Raw genomic sequence first — 16,648 nt, 5'->3', positions numbered from 1 at the left:
TACTTGCCAGTGATCACTTGGAACTGGCAGTAGGGACGGGTGTGCTTGGTGTTCGTCCTATCAAACACGCGGCTCGCACTACGCAACACACCTCCCGCCGCCACCCAGAAATGCGGCGGTTGGGAATACGCCAGCCAATGATACCCTGCCAAAGAAAAGATCCAGCCTAAGAACATCACCAACTTAACGTGATGGTATAAATATGAAAGCCCCCCCTCCGCAATCCACCCCTCTTCCCTCTTGTTCTCCCCCTCCCCCCCCCCTCCTCAACCACAACCAAAAAAGGGTCGCAAAGTTGCAAGTTGGGAATACCTCCTTGGGTCGTTCGTTACTGAATTCCCTTTCCATAGGAGGCATCTCTCACCCCGGACCCCTAGTCAATCTTTTTGTGTGTCACTCGTCCCTCACTTCTCTCACTCTCTTCTCTCTCTCGCTCTATCCCCCCCTCCCCCCTCCAATCCGAACACCCCTCCAACTTCGTCATTCCTCCCTCTCCTCTATTCGCTCATTTCGTCGCTCTCTACAAGTCTTCTCATCCCATAGACAAAGACATATAAGGTCCCTGGGCAACGCGCTCTCCATCGTCTCAGCTTCCCTAGTCTTTACTCTATCGTTCCCCATTCGAGTTGTCATTCCTTAATCAGAACAACAACATCGGCAACATCATCAGCATCAGCAACAACAACAACTTCTTCGGGCCTACAACGCCCGCTCTCTCTTAGCAAACCACAACCGTCATGTCGTTGTTCAAGCGTACCTTCAGGTCGCAAGACCCCAACGTCCGTGTCGACAAGACGTCCAGGCTGAAGAAGTCAAGCTCGATCCGGGATCACCAGAAGCTATCGAAAATGCAGCAGTCCGTCAACGAGAAGCCCGCCATGGCCCCACCAGCCGCCCCCGCGCCGCTGCCGACCAAGACGGGCAAGTCCGTGGCCCCTTCACCCATCGTCACCTTGACCGTGGGACGCGAGGGTCGACTGTTTGCTGCTCACGAGGACGTCCTCTTCCAGTCGCCCTTCTTCGAGGCCGCCTGCCGAGGTCAGTTCTTCGAGTCGCAGAGCAAGAGAATATCCCTCCCCGACGAAGAACCCGAGATCTTCTCTTCCGTCCTCGAGTACCTCTACAAGGGTGACTACTACCCCCGCCTCGTTCACAACAGGCACCGCAACTCTTGGGAGCTCGAGGACGCCGTCAGAGGAACTCCCCAAACTTCCCCCAACCCCGAAAACACCCCCCGAGGCGGCCGCGCAGCCGCCGTTCCCTCCACTCCCACATCGACAACCACCGGTACCACCGCGAGTGAGGCAACAATCTTTGTCTCGGGCTGCGGGCAACACATCCTCCGCGACACCGTCATCTACTGCGCTGCGGAGCGGTACGGGCTCGAGGAGCTCAAGCGCCTGGCTCTGCGCAAGCAGGGTCTCCAGTCTGGTATTGATATCGGCACCATCCTGCGCTCCGCCCAGTACGCCTACGCCCACACCCCCGACTCGGACTCCCGGCTGCGCGCTCACTACCTCGCTCTGATCATCAGATGTCGCAAGACTTTCAAGAGGAGCGGAACCATGCAAGCCGAGATGGAGCGCGGCGGTAGCAAGCTCTTCTTTGACCTGTTCGTGGCCATGTGCAACCACCTCGACGACGTTATCGACCACAGCAACGCGCGAACACCCAAGACCGTCTGAGAGGTTTCGGTTGACTTTTTTTGGTCTTGTTGGTTGAGTTGACTCTCGACCAGACACAGCCAGAAAACACATGTACAAAAGCGATCATGGTACTGTCACGGCGTTTAACACGGTTATTTTTCTTGTCATTTTGGTCCTTTGCCTTCCGGATTTGCATCACAAGGATAGGAGGTTGTCTGAGAACTGCGATCCCACGGAGGTCTGCTTTTCATGCCGGCACGTCACTTTCTCCCCTCTCTCCCACACCAGATTGGAAACGTCACCATTTGGGAGCTGTCTTTTCTTTCTGAAAACCCATCTCCACTTCTCATCGAGGTTGGCCGAATAAACCTTTCTGGTGGATTACCGGAGTCGAGGAGGACTAATACCCCCCCGCAAACGAGATTCACTCCTCCCGCTCTTCTTGCTTTCAACTCTCTCTTCCGCATCTTCTGGAACAAAGATTCCCCCAAATACAGGATATACCGGGCCCGGGCGGTTTTTCTCTCTCTCCATTTTACCAATCACTGGCGTCTACCCCCTTCTGAGCTCTAGTACTCTACTCCACGTTCACTCGTAGGTGGTAAGGGAACGGCTCAAACGGCTCATCAGAGAGCGAAAAAAGGAGGAAGTCGGAACGGAGAAGAGACTTGTTACCTTTTGATTTTACACAAAAACACAAAACAACGACAAAAAAAAAAGACACCAACCCCAGCACCAAGTTTGTTCCACTCTTCAACTACTCTGCTTACTTGGGAACGACAATTTACGGGGGACGGCGCAACTCCAACAACAACTCTCATCTCTCCATCGGGAACAACGGATTTTGGGCGTTTACGGTATTAGACATACCGGGGCACATGAGTTTGGTGCCAGCTACCATAACAGATTGTGTTTTTTGTCTTCTTTCCATCATTTTCTGAGATTACGGATGTCTTGAGGATACGTACGGGATGTGCCCGCCTCCGACTCCAGGGCAGGCCGAGGAAAAGATCATGTACAATCTCTCAATAGCGCAACAAGGAGCAGACTTTTGCGCTCTTTCTCTTCTGGCCTTGCCAAATCAACAACTCAACAACAACCAAAAAAACGGAAAATCTCCCAAGCAAACAAAGCATGTCAAGACTGAACGACTCAACACACCACATGCTTTCGGATCTCATTTGTCTCTGGGAATTTTAGGAGGATGCAACTCTTGTTTTTTCACGCGGTTTTCTGCATTGGTTCCTGCTTTTGCGATATAGCCTAGGCGGATTGGGGATATCGTCCCTAGTGGATTGGTTCTCTTGGACCTGGCTTGAGCCCTCGTCAGGGCGTGGTAATGAGAAATTTCGGCCACCTCATGAATTGTTCCTCTTGATCTATGTGACTGTTTGCATGTTTCCAAGTGACTATGTGCCCTGTGCGATTGGCTCTCTTGATATATACCCCCGCGTGTAAAGTGACTGACGAGCCTATACCCAGTTAAAATTTCAAGCACCTCGTAGCCGTTACGATTCAAGCGTTTCTATCAAATTGCAGTTGACCAGTCACTAATGCTATGATTCCTCTGACGATCCACACACTTTCCAGAAGTTTCGATCATAGGTTCAAGTTGCCTCAACGATCGTCAGGCGACCAGAGACAACATGAGAAAAAGCAGTCATACAGTGGCCATCAGCCCATTTACTTGCTTTTCCAAGAGCGACAAGAACCTCAAACGAGCGCCGATCCCCATTCGACAATGTAGCGAGACATAAAACACGACTGCAACTATCTGCATAATCAGGGAGTATTCGCACGTAAGCACGCTTTTGATTTAACATTATGATCGTTTCTCAGCTCTTTCGCCGTGTCAATATTGTTGTTGTTGTTTTTGTTGTTTTGTCTCGCCACGAGGCACAGACATCTGCGCTCGTTCGTGGTGGTAAGTACCACTCGCTACCCAAGCGACCCGAGTAACGTGCGACGTCGCCGGCGTGATGTTGCACGTTCGTCTCCTCTGGCGCGGCGGTGCCTGGGAGCTGTGGTACAGATGTAACCTGCCTCTTGGTTATCGAGGCGCCGACTCGGCTCTGTGGCCTGTGTGGTGGATATGAACCCCCAAGTTCGGCACTTGAGTGAGGCTGCTCCGACTAGCACGTTTCTGTTTCTTTGGAACATTGTAGACAAGTCTGTTTGTAGATGTCACTACAGATGTTGTAGGAAGTATACAAGTCATTAGCAAGATGGAGCGTCCTCTGCAGATCCCGATTTCCCTTTTGCGCAATCTTCTCTCATACACTAGGTCCCCGAGTCCCTTCCAAACTATAAACATTGGCCGATGAGACAATTTGCGGGTGGGAAACGACGTCAGGCGCGAAACTAGTCAATCTGCACGACACAATGAGACCGCGGGACTCGGGCGGCGACTACGTTAGGCTTTGGGGCCTTGCCAGCGTGCCATCGGTGCAGCAAAGTGTGATGTGATGCAGACTGACTAAATGAGAGACAGGTTAATCAGGGACGGGCGGGCGCTGCACCAGAACCGAGACTCGAAGGGAGATCGTGTGTAACCCCTCGCATGTTGGGTAGGCACGACAGGGTTCGGTGAGGCGTGGGATATATAGTTGCTTTCGCCCGTCTGGATGTTGTGGTGTTGGGCTTGACTTGGAGGTTACCTGAATGTTCATTCTTCATTACCCATTTCGAACCTTTCGAGGACGACCTGTGCTGCCCCGGCGCTCGTTCGACCCAACGACATTTAATCGAACCCAGCTTTAGTAGCGTATTGACCGAATTCGCCACTGAGAGAGCCACTTTGGCAGCAGTGGTAAAACACGAGGGGTAAGTTTGCCATTTATCTCCTAGTCCTTGGCGTAGGTTTGCTCAGCTCGTCTCAAGTCCGTCGAGACTTTCGGGAGCTGAGCACCCCGGAACGTTTGCCGGGAAAGAAAAGCTTCTCTGTTGTTAGCGATTTCAGCGTCGTGCGTCGACCCCGCGTTCTTCCGCCGCTTTCGTTTTTGTTTGCGTTCTGGTTTTGTCTTCTTGGCTTGAGTAATTGGATGCTGCGAGCTTCTTTGTATTGCAATTCCTCGGATGGAATTCCCGTCCCTTGTTCCCACCGAGTGGACAGGGCCCTTGTTGGTATCCGCACCGGGCCGGAAAAGCGGGGGCTGAAAGACTGCAGTTGGGATTGGTCAATTGCCGGAGCTTTGGGCCAGGGGTAAAATTGAACCCTTTTTTTTGAGTTTTTGCGGCTTGCCCATAACACGTGGTTTACCGTTTAGCAGTTACTCTTTCTTGGTTTGGTTTAGGTATTTGTTTGCAGAGGAAGGAGGGATTGAGTTGACTGGACTGTTTCAAGCTGACAAGTGTGACAAGTATCGAATTTATGGAAAATCCTTCCTTCCATTGTGACGAAAGACGACGTACCTATCCCGCAAGGCAGGGCAGTTGCGACGGGACTCTGAAGCTATCGTCACTGGTGACCTCCCGTTCCTTCCTCACGAATTTTGGCCCCGAGCGGCCCCTGTCATTTACCCCACTCTTTCGGTCCCGTGCACCTGGACCGAGATTTGCACCTGGAGGGGTCGACTTCAGGCACAGGCAGGAGCCTTCCATCGCACTTCCACTGCAGCAAGATACACCTTCCACTGCATCTCAGCATTGGGCAGCGGGCTTATTCGTACAGGTCTGTGGATGAGCGAATCTTCTTTTCCTTCCGTTCATCTTGCAATTTAATTTACCCATCTCACCCTCGTTGCCCTTGTCATCGTCAAAAAGTTCCTTCGAATACGCAAACGCAGTTGAGAGTGGGTGCAGGCGAGGAGCAAGCCAAAGTTGGACGCCCATCGTCATACGGCACTCATCCCTCCCTCGTCTTGTTTTCATCCAGTCTTATCCAGTACCATTCCCCTGGGTAGCAGCGTTCTTCGACTCCTTCATCCTGCGTACGCAGCATGCCAGACGGAACATGATTCGCCCTTGCGTCTGCTATCTTGTCTGATGTGCAATCGGCATTGCGCAGCCATCCCAGTGGTGACGCCGCACCACGCAAGACGATTTAATGCACACTGCGAAAAGAGAGACGCATTCCCCAGCAGAAGGGGGGGGGGGGGGGGCTTGGGGGTCAATAATACCATTCTGGGGCTAATAATACGGCCGTTGCGCCATGTTCAGTCACAACCACCACCTTATTCGACAGACCACCCAATATTACCTTCCGGTGAGATGAGGGAGCGCAATCAATAATTCAGGTCATACACTTTTGCCCGACTGTCCGTCATTTTTCCCATTGACACATACTTTCTGACTTGCTGCCTTGGCTTGGGCTACCTTACGGAATACGAATACCTACGGATACATCTCGCATTTTCAAGATTGAACGCCCTTTGGGTTTGTCTTTGGGCCGCCGCCGCCGCCGCTTTCCTTTCTTTCACCTGTCAATGCGACGCTGGGCAACTGGATCAATCTGACTGAGCCTGACTTTTGGCTTCCCACGTCTTCCGCGCTTCCATCGTCTTTCCCTTTTCTCTCGGCTTGCTCTCAATTTTTCTGCCTGACCCCCCCTTATCGACTAAATCCTTCCTCCATCCCCGATCTAGCCAAGGGCAGAGAGATCAACGCCCAGAATTAAGAGTCTTGCCTGTCAACCATACATTGTCGTCACTCGGAGCAACCAATTAATCGATCTGGAGTCGGACTGTGTCAATCATTGCGCCCAATTCCAACCCACGCACCACTGCCAATCACGTCCAACAACACCCACCCACCATCTTTCTTCTCAATCTCATCTGATCGAGCGCGAGGGGCGGACAAAAAGTGAATTTTAACAATTCCAGGGGCATAACCATACTTTTGAGGGCAAGGCCGCAAAGCCGCAATCATAATTAGAAGACAACCAAGAAAACGTCGAGCACGGCCCCCTTCTCTTGATCTCCTTTCCTCGGTCGATCAACGCGAGAATCGAGACAAGACGAGACAATCCGCAAGAAAACCAGAGACGATATCCCGAACGCGCTCCGCTTCACCCTGTCTGCAGCTGCAGCCACCGCTGCCCGCATCAACGTACTCGTACCAAGACGCCAGATCCATACCTTTTTTGCTTTCCTTCACACTACATGCAGTACGCCGCCAGTACCTGACAGCTACCTCGCGACCGCTGCTGGTCATCCTGCATGAACACAGACGCCGGCCTCGCTGGTTCTGGACACCGGACGCTCCAGAGTCTCCCTGGCTCTATCCACCACTCGCAGTTGGTCGCCCGCGCCTTTCCTCGTGCGTCTGCGGTCCCCTAGCCGTACCAAACCACCATACCTTGCCAGGCACGCCAGGCTTGTCGACCTTACCGACTCCGTGTACCTGCGCCAACGTCTGCTGGTCACGTTCTCGTTCTCGCCGGCGGTGTTCAGTACTAGCGAAAAGACGCGACCCTTTCCGGGCCTTTCTCTACACCCGACCCAGAGTGAGATCCTATCCCTTTCCTCGCCAATCCGCCGACACTCGTGCGCCGTGGTGCAGCCCGGATCCCGATCGACGCACGGTAAGGGGGGCTCGCGGCCGCCCTAGTTCACCGTTCCCATTGTTCCTGCTGGGTCTGTCACAGTCACCGTCGCAGTCGCAGTTGCATCTGCCACCCGGACCCTCTTCTCATCCCATCTCACCACCCGTTGGGTTGTTTGTACGTACAGAGTACTCTTGCTGTACGACTCTGCTTCTGGAACGGTACTGCATACTACACACTGCACACTGCACACTGCAGCCTTTCTACCTGCTGCCCACCACACGCACGCCGCCCCGACCGCCCGCCCTTCGCAGCAGTCAGTCCAGCAACTGTTCCGTGCCCTCTCCTGGATCCTGAGGCCGGTTCCGTGTCGTCCTGCGCTCGCGTGGTCTGCTGGTCTGGTTCGGGCACTTTGGTCTGGTCTGGCGTGGTCCGTCGACTACCCGTAACCTCTTTCTTTCTCCCTGCGTCGCCATGGACGACTACGATCCAAACTCAATCCCCCCTATCCCCCAGCGCTACCGGAATCTTCAAACCCCTGAACCTCAACCGCGGAACCGCTCTCTTCCACCACCTCCTCCGTCGCGCCACGCCGATGCTGTTCCCAGCTCTCCCGAGGTCATCTCTTCTCTCATCACCAGCTTTGCCGTCATAACCAAGCCCGCCGATCAACACTTTGAGCGCAGCACCCCGAGCCTCTCAGTTCCCGCAACCCCTCGCCAAGGCAGCTTTGGAGTCGACTACGGCGCCTTTCACCAGCCCTCCCTCGAACAACTCCGGAAAGAAGACCTGCCACTCGACGAGATCGCTGCATCCGCCCCCGTTATTCGAACCGCCAAACCACCCTCCGGATTCTCGCCCTTGACCGCCCCCAAGTCCTCACCCGCCCGCGACGGATCCGGTGGCCTCAAGTCCCTCTTGCGAAGTTCTTCGAGACCCTCTTCCAAAGGCTCACTTGGGTCACGGGATGATGCGCAGAGCATAGGCAATCTTTCTGTAGAACGTGGCTCTGCGCCCACCCCAGAGCTCAAGAGACAGCGCTCATTTGACAGTTGGGGTAAGAAGCAGGGCAGAAGTCACAGGGGATTGATGTACATGAGTTCCAAGGAGCGACTACGAGAAAAGGAAGAGAAGAAGCGCGCGAGTATTGGCGACCGCAGTTCCAGCAGCTTCACCGGAGCCTCCCTACGACCCGATCCCTTCCTAGCCGAGACGCCCATCAGCGAAGAACCTACCTACACACCAGACTCTCCCACCCGTGGAAGCGCCCGCAAACACCACGAAATGGCGAGCCCAGGCCCCGAAACCACCACCAGCCCTAGAACGATACCCGCGCGAGACTCGTCTCTCTTCAAGACGGGAGCGAATGCAAAGAGATCCTCTACGAGATCCTCTAGATCAAAGAGAGAAAGCGCCAATAGCACCAACGAAATAATATTTGAAGGAGAGGAACAGACCTCTTCAAGGGAGGCACCGAGGCGGAAACACTTGTCTCGCCACGCTTCCGAAAACGACCTCGCTAGAGCATCGGCCGACGCATCCGGAAGGTCTTTCAGCCGCCCATTCTTCGAATCCAGGCATACCGAGAATTTTCTATCAACGAGACCGTTATTTGAAGAAGAGGACGTGGAGGATAGTGCACCGTTCCCCGCTGTCGCTCAAGGTCGTCGTCGGGATGAGCAGATCGCCGACCGGAATAGTAGGCGCAAATCAACACGCGAGGCCCCAGACGCAGGTGAAGCCATCAAGATGAAGCGCAGTAGCTCCAGGCTCAAGCGGCTATCTCAGCCGCTGAGTCCCAAGGGAGATGAGTCGCAGGCGAGCTCACGCAACTCGGCAGCCTCGCCCGATCCACGCAACAGCATGCCAGCAGGGTATGAGCGTCCCCGCAGTGCAGACTCGATTGACGACGCCGTCGAGTCGTATCTGTGTTCTCCTCGCCTGTCACAAAAGATCCGACACCCGCAGACCGGGCGTGTGATTTCTTTTTCCGAGGTGGGAGATGCAGATGGCTCGGCTGTGTTTTGCTGTGTGGGGATGGGATTGACGAGATATATCACGGCCTTTTACGACGAGCTCGCGTTGACGCTGAAGCTTCGCCTCATTACACCCGACAGACCTGGCGTGGGCGATAGCGAGTCGTACGCCGATGGAACCGCGACGCCGCTCAGCTGGCCCGATGACGTTTATGCCATTTGTCAGGCGCTGAAGATTACCAAATTTTCGATTCTCGCCCACTCTGCCGGCGCCATTTATGCGCTGGCTACTGCTCTCCGAATGCCCCAACACATTCGGGGCAAGATCCATTTGCTCGCGCCCTGGATCCCGCCGTCCCAGATGAACGTTTTTGGCACGTCGCAGGCGTTACCACCAACCAACGCGATTCCTACTTCGCAGCGCATCCTGCGAGCGCTCCCGACGACTTTCTTGAAGGCTGCCAACAGCTCGTTCATGTCTGCGACGAGTAGCTCCATCACCAGCTCGCTGCCCAAGAACCCTAGACGCAGCAAGCGTAAATCCACCGCGACCACTGGCCGGGACACCCCGGCGACGCATGGGAGCAAGCGGGACACGACACCCCACCTCGACAAGGAAAACCTTGGCTTGAATTTTGATCGCAACAGCACGGGTGACGACCTGTCTGGCAGACCCACGCTGCCCGCCACAGAGACCATGGATAGAATCAGGCCAACCGGCACGGCATCAGCGCAAGGGCACTACGATGCCGATGCACAGGTCATTGCTGCTGCGTCGGATGCGTTGATGGATAAAGAGCGTCAGACAATCTACGACACGAGATTGACGCACGCCATTTGGGAGCTGGCCACAACAGGAGCGAACCCCGCCGTCGACCTACTGGTCTGCCTAGAACGCAGGCATACGATTGGTTTCCGGTACGTGGATATCACACGGCCTGTCGTTATACACCACGGCAGCCGTGACACCCGTGTGCCTGTTGACAATGTCAAATGGCTTGGCAAGACGATGAAGCGCTGCGAGGTGCGCGTTCTCGAAGGCGAAGGCCACGGCTTGATGGCGAGCGCTGGTGTCATGGGCGCGGTGCTCATGGAGATTAGCAAAGAGTGGGATGACTGGCTGCGAGCCACTTCCAAAAAGGACGACCGCGGCCGGAGAACTGGTACGCGGTAAAGGGACCTCGATGTTGAGGTCAGGGATTCCCCCATTTTACGGTCATATTTTTCTTATTTCTTTCTTTCTTTCTACCTTGGACACTTGAATGACCTTGAACCATTGATGATTTGACCTACACCTCTGATTTATATCCAATACCTACGTAGGGGGGAGTTTTGTAATTATTCTCGGGCGGCCCATGTACGATGCGTGGCTGGATACCTTTTTGTGTGGCATTGGCGTCGAGCGCGTCTGCAGGCTTAGGGCGGGCTGGTTGGTTGATTGGGAGTCCTGGGGACGAGCTTCGAAGGGGTTCCGAAGCCGTAAGGGAAAAGACACCAGGGCCGGCAGGGTTATTTAATGAAGCGGCCATTGTTGAAGAGCATTGCTCCATAGTATACAGCAGTAGTACAGCATCGGCTTGTTTTACCGCACAGCAGCTGCGGACAAACACCGAGTAATGTGTTAATACGATCTCCTTTGTGGAAAATCTGTCTTTTGGCAATGTCTGACGACTTTCTTGTGGCTCTTTTCCTTTTATGAGTGCTAGACTGACTACCTTGTTGCCTTGAAGTCGTCAAGGTTTCATTGCCTCTGGAGAACCCTCACGAACCATCCAGTGTCGTTACTCGTTTGGATCTCACAATGACTGCATACATAATTGAACATGTAGTAAAGGTATCGTAGATGATAGCCCACCTGCTACGGCCCACCAGCATGGAATGAGAAAAAAAGTCTCTCAGACACATGCGCACAGCAGTCAATCTTTCAGAGGGACGGAAACTTGACATAAGACAACCCTCTCATAGCATAGCAACTTCCATGTAAGTTGCACAACAGCCACAACAATTTCTTAATGCCGCTTCCCGCTTGACTGATGTCAATCTTATCTGCGGCTGAGTCCCAGTGCGGATCTCGATCCAAGACATGCGCACGCAAGCCCACCCGCCCCAATATCCACCCGCATATCCACAGAACCTCGTCCAGCCCAACTTAGTCCACAACCAGAACCTAGATTGTCATCAAATCAGGCGAAGTGCCAGAGTGGTTAATGGGTGTGCCTCGAATTAACTCTGTGTTTCCAGAGCGTTGTAGCACATGGCTTCGGTCGCGCAAGTTCGAATCTTGTCTTCGTCGATTGTTTTTTGGTAGTTTTGGTTGGGTTTTGGGGGTATTTGTATGGTTATTTTTTTTTTTGCCCTTTTGCGCTTGAGCAAGGACCCACTGGGCCTACCTAGCTTTTTTTTCCAGTTCTCATACTCTCTGATTGCTCTGTTTGTGTTATGCCGTTGCTGGCCGACCTGAGGAAATCAACTTGGCCAACTTCAAGTGAGAGATGTCACCTTTTACAAGGCTAGAGGTATCAGGATAAGAAAGTGATGGAGAGATGACATCCTGCTATGGTCTAGACTATTTAGAGTTGTGTTGGACACTTCCTCAATTAGATTTGCTTTTAGACAATACACCCCCTTCTGCCGGGCTGGCCTTGAACTCTTTGCTCCTTGTCCTGCCTATTCCCATCAGCCCCCCTGGTAAAATCCAGGGCAACAAAAAAAAAACCGCAGACCAGCGAGGACTAATACTGGAGATAATACTGGAGAGGGCGGGACCTAAGAGAGCGATTACAGCTGAAATCTAATGAACTCTAGAAGATTGTCTATCACTGACCAATTTGTGGACCGAATAGTCAGGGTAAGTTTTGTGCAGGTCGAGGAGCAAAGGAAGGCAGAACGTCGACCCTGCGATATGTATGATCAAGACGGACCGTCTTGAAGCAAGCTTTCGGGCCATGATTCTCCAAGACCAGCTCCGGACCGGTGCGACGGAGCAAAGTGGGGTCAAGCAGTCCGCGATGAGGTCGGAATGCAGTCCGGCCATGGACGTTTAGGGAAACAGCCTCCTTCCTCTACGGTGTGCTTGACGTTTGATTGATAACCTAGGTTTCAACGTTCGGAGAAACACTCTCAGGTCTCACTCATCTCAAGATACCCTGTTCGATGCAGCTCTGGCGCTAGTTCATGGTGGGACGCAAAAACCGACACACCCATGCGGCGCTACGTCATGGCTGCCAACGTGCGCCTGGATGATGCTGCTGCTGCTTATTTACGACGCGCCCTCCCATTCAACAGCGCAGCTCTATCACCAGAGCCATGAGTTCTTTACCGAGTCGCAGAGTCTATCGCTGTTCTCAATCTTGAGACTGACATCTTCATCAAAGACGTTGGCTTCGTTCCCCTCGGTCGGACTCACTCATCCGGCTCTCACTTCACTTACACCTGACCACAGCCAAACTCATCTCATCTCACAACAACAGCTCACCTCATCCGTCACACTCAACGCCATGGACATCCTACTCTCCCTCCCGATAGTCTCCTACTTCCTCGCCCCCTCCATAACCTCCTGGACGACCTCTCTCAACCTCCTCTTCTTCTACATGACCTGGACAACCCTCGTCCTCTCCCATGGTCCCCTCAAGATCCAGTTTCTCGGCGCCGTAGCCATCCGCCTCATCCTCTGGCTCATCCCCTCCCTCGCCTTCCTCCTTTTCGACACCCTCCTCCCCTCCCTCTCCGAGTCAATAAAGACAGCCGGCGCCGCAGCCCTCCCGCCAACCCACGGCCCAACCCTCCTCAAGACCCTCGCCCTCGCCCTCTTCAACCTTGCCCTATCCGCCGCTCTAGAGGGGGCCACAAGCCTGGCGTACGCATCCTACTTCCACGAGCCCCTCTTCCGCGCATCCTCGGCCCTGCCGCTGCCGTTCCAGCTCCTGAAGCACGTCGCCTTCCTCATCGTCGCGCGCGAGGTTCTGACATACTACATCCACACGCGCATCTTACATTCCCGCGGCAGACGCCTCACTTCTACGCGTGTAGGCAAGCTTCATGCTTCGTACGCCCATGCTCGCGCCGCGCCGCCGTTCTCGCTGATGCTCTTCGCCGACCACCCGATCCCGTTCCTGCTCCACCGCATCGTTCCTATCTTCGTACCGGCCGTGGTTCTTCGTCCCCATCTGTTGACTTACTTCCTGTTCGTTGGGTTCTGTACCATCGAGGAGACCATGGCTATGTCTGGGTACAGCGTCGTTCCGGGTATCGTCATGGGCGGAATCACGCGTCGGACAGCGATTCACTATGCGGGGCAAGGGGACGGAAACTTTGGTGCTTGGGGCGTGTTGGACTGGGCTCATGGCACGAGCGAGGGGCAGGACGTGATTGATGATATGAAAGCCGAGGCAGAGAAGCACCGAATCAAAGAGCGGAGTGAGAGGGCGGCCAACAATGGTGTTGGATTCGTGCAAGGTGGCATCCAGGAGTTGAAGAAGGGCCGCGGACGCAAGGGTAAGAAGAGTAACTAAGGAGGATTTTACTAGTTTCTTATTTCTTTCCTTGTGAGTTTGAATGGCTTTGCTGTGCGTTGAATGCATTTGCTTCTTATCTGTTTCGAGGATACCCCCCCCCCCCCCCAAATCGCCAAACACGTCTAAGTATCTTATATATATATACCGACGAAGTCTACACCAAACCGTGTGTTCCAGTCCGCCAGGTTCCTGATCCAATGCGCCCAAAGGCCGGCTCCTGTATATGTGTAAAGAAAATCCAGTGAATCAAAATGCTGCCTACCACCCTTCTATGCCCAGTTGTTCTTCTTCTTGAACCACTTGAGCGTCTCCAGCGCCGCCTGCACACGCATGCCCAACCTGGCATCAAACACAAACGCCTCCCACGCGACGACCTTGTCGAGCCACTCCTGGCACTCGTTCATCTTCTTCTTGCGGTAGTCAGCCACCGCCTTGACCTGACCCTCGGCGTCTGTGGGCTCGTCTGCCGCGGCCTGACGCTTCTCGGGTTGGCAGCACTCGAACCAGGCCACGGCGGCCATCTCGTAGTGGGCTGTCGGCAGGGGATACTCGTCCTTTGTCGGGCCCTTGAATGCCGCTCTGTCATGTCGTTAGTATCAGTCTTGCAAGTATCCCTTCTCAAAGGTGACCATCCAACGTACCTGTCTGCGTTGAGTACTTCCGTCTGCAGAATTGTCCTCGCGTCCTCGAAGCGTCCCAGGGTCCTGTAGATAGCCGCAAGGCAAATCGACCGGATGGAAGCCTCGTCGGGCGTCTTCTTGACCTTCTCCAGGGCCTCGGCCGGCAGAGTACACCGCTCCCATCCCAGGCTCTTGATTGACATATGCAGCTCCTCGTCGTTCATCCTCTTTGTACCATTCCACAAGCTGACCATTTCCTGCGCGGGGCTGACGCAGACGGCATCCGCCAGATCGACCTTGAACTCCTTTGCGCGCTCCTCCCACTTTTGAATCTTGCGCGTGATGAAGGTATCAAAAGGCAGCTGGCGCGCCATAAACTTCTTCCGTCCTGCCGTCGTCGGCGCCTTGCGGAACAGCTCCTCGGCCTTCTTCTTGCGGCGGCGCATCTCGTCCTCGTCCTTCTTCTCGGCGTGGAAGGCGTCGCGGTACAGTTCCAGCTCGGCGCACCCAGCCATGTAGTAGTACAGCGTGTGGCTCCAGTCGTTGAGCTCGAGGCAGCGGAGGAACGTCTTCTGCATGAGCTCCCAGTCCTGATGGGACATGGCCGCCAGAGCGAGCTCAAAGGCGTTAAGGGCCGTGACCTGACGCATCTTGGACTCCTGGCCTGTCGTGAGAAGTTTGATGGCGTCAGCGAGGTTGCGCTGCTGCGCCAGGACGCGGGCTTCCTCCACGCGCCAGAGGCGGGAGTCTGGGTAGCGCGTCCGCATGGAGGCGAGGAGGGCCTCGCACTTTTGCGCGGGGTACCCGACCATCTCGGCGTCTGCGTCAAAGTCCCGTTCCGCGGGCGTGATGTCCGCCTGGCCCAGCAGCCCGTTGTAGTAGCCCAGGAGGATCAGACCGGACACGGCGCCGTTTAGGTTGTCGAACTGGGTGCTCTTCCAGAGCATGCGCACGCCGCGCTCGCGGTCGCCCCGGAAGCCGACAACGTACAGTAGGCGAGAGAAGGCGGGCGGGACCATACTGAGCATGAAGAGCAGCATGCCGAAGCACATGTTTGCACCGCTGTGGATGAATGCGTCGACGGGGTTCGAGAAGACGCCAGAGTCGGTGTCCGAGTCGTCGGCCATTTGCGAGGATACCTGGAGGGGGGCAAGCTTGGCATCGCCTGAGGGTGTTGATGTGCCGGAGTCAAGACTGAGCGCGGCCAGGTCCTGCGCCGGTGCCTCCAACGTCGCTGAGCCGTTCACCTTCTTCTCTGCCGGGGTGACCGCTCCCGATTTGGAGACCTCGTTGGCGTCTACAAACTCAATATCGCTATCGGACTTGCGCTCCAGGTCGGCAAACTCCTCGTCGTCAAAGCTGCCGGGCATCTTCTCCTCGCTCATCCGTTGCCGCAGCGGCGGCGGGTCAGCCTTGTTCTTGTCCTTCTCCAGCGCCTTGGCCTCCTGCATCATGATGCTGTCAAGGGTGACAAACGCCTTGCGGAGCTTATAGAACCCCTTCAGAGCTTCCGTCAGACTCTCGTGCAACACGGCCACGACGGCCGCCATGAGCTGCGACTCGGCATGGATGAGCAGGAACTCGGTGCCCGGCGCGTAGATCCTACTGCTCGTGGCGTCCCGTTCTGCCTTTTTGTAATCCGCCCATGCTTTAGCTTCCGTGTCGGCCAGCCGTTTTGAGGCCTCGTTCATGACCTCCTTTTCGAACCCGAGCACGGAGCGGAGGAACGTCGTCATGGCCAGGCCCAGCTGGTGGAAGGCCGAGTCGCCCTTGCGCAGACGTTCCTCGGCGCCGTCAATGTCGTCGTTCATGATGAAGGCGGCGGCTACCATGGCCTCTTCGATATCGGCCATTTCCTTGGCGGAGAGCTCCTTGGAGGAGAGGTTGACTGACGACGCGGCCGGGCTCGCATTGCTGCTTACCTTGCCCGCCGAGCGGAACCACGAGCCCAGTCTACTCATACTGAAAGCGCGATGAGAAGGGCCAAGAGTGAGTGCGTATGTATTTCCTACGGGCAGAATGCAACGTGGCCCAACTACAAGAAGAACAAATATTCACGGCTTGGGTTGTCACTGAGTCGGGACCTCGGGAAGTTGACGGGGATGACTAGAAACCGGAAGTGCTCCGGCGAGTCGCTGACAGAGTGTGAGAGTGAGAGTGAGAGAAGCTCGCGGTAGGCAAAAAGGGCCGTGGATCCCCAGCGGCGGACTTTGGGCGCTGAAACAAACACGGGTCGACAGAGTCCGAATCTGGAATGCCGATTGGCGAAGGGAATGACGTCTTTTGCCTAGTTTGGCCGCCTCGTGTGAGTGAGTGAGTGAGTTGGCTTTGTTTGGTGTGCTTGTGGGTGTCTGTGAGTGCGAGTGTACCAGTCTGGAGCTCTCTGGTGGAAGCTTCGATTTCGTCCCTA

The 16,648-nt window shown here is 54.9% G+C and overlaps 5 protein-coding genes across 5 annotated transcripts; 4 read left to right on the top strand and 1 right to left on the bottom strand.

Moving 5' to 3' along the window:
* Nucleotides 1-737: 737 nt before the first annotated feature.
* Nucleotides 738-1,685, top strand: CABS01_16180 (uncharacterized protein; the record flags this gene model as incomplete). The annotated part of the gene is made up of 1 exon (XM_060549512.1): nucleotides 738-1,685. The coding sequence occupies one exon, from the start codon at nucleotides 738-740 to the stop codon at nucleotides 1,683-1,685; it is 948 nt and encodes a 315-aa protein (XP_060390089.1).
* A 2,622-nt stretch (nucleotides 1,686-4,307) lies between these two features.
* Nucleotides 4,308-4,406, top strand: CABS01_16179 (uncharacterized protein; the record flags this gene model as incomplete). Its single annotated transcript, XM_060549511.1, has 1 exon — nucleotides 4,308-4,406. The coding sequence occupies one exon, from the start codon at nucleotides 4,308-4,310 to the stop codon at nucleotides 4,404-4,406; it is 99 nt and encodes a 32-aa protein (XP_060390088.1).
* Nucleotides 4,407-7,602: 3,196 nt separating this feature from the next.
* CABS01_16178 (uncharacterized protein) lies at nucleotides 7,603-10,278 on the top strand (the record flags this gene model as incomplete). The annotated part of the gene is made up of 1 exon (XM_060549510.1): nucleotides 7,603-10,278. One exon carries the CDS (start codon nucleotides 7,603-7,605, stop codon nucleotides 10,276-10,278), a length of 2,676 nt encoding a protein of 891 aa, XP_060390087.1.
* Nucleotides 10,279-12,306: 2,028 nt separating this feature from the next.
* CABS01_16177 (sterol desaturase family protein) lies at nucleotides 12,307-13,615 on the top strand (the record flags this gene model as incomplete). The annotated part of the gene is made up of 2 exons (XM_060549509.1): nucleotides 12,307-12,333; nucleotides 12,479-13,615. 2 exons carry the CDS (start codon nucleotides 12,307-12,309, stop codon nucleotides 13,613-13,615), a joined length of 1,164 nt encoding a protein of 387 aa, XP_060390086.1.
* Nucleotides 13,616-13,887: 272 nt separating this feature from the next.
* Nucleotides 13,888-16,199, bottom strand: CABS01_16176 (breast cancer protein; the record flags this gene model as incomplete). Its single annotated transcript, XM_060549508.1, has 2 exons — nucleotides 13,888-14,197; nucleotides 14,260-16,199. The coding sequence occupies 2 exons, from the start codon at nucleotides 16,197-16,199 to the stop codon at nucleotides 13,888-13,890; spliced, it is 2,250 nt and encodes a 749-aa protein (XP_060390085.1).
* Between the last annotated feature and the right edge of the window lie 449 nt (nucleotides 16,200-16,648).

This window comes from Colletotrichum abscissum (assembly GCF_030869225.1).
Source record: "Colletotrichum abscissum strain IMI 504890 chromosome Unknown Scaffold_85.1, whole genome shotgun sequence".
In the NCBI taxonomy this organism is placed as follows: domain Eukaryota; kingdom Fungi; phylum Ascomycota; class Sordariomycetes; order Glomerellales; family Glomerellaceae; genus Colletotrichum; species Colletotrichum abscissum.
This window is presented reverse-complemented; position numbering and strand designations above follow the sequence as displayed.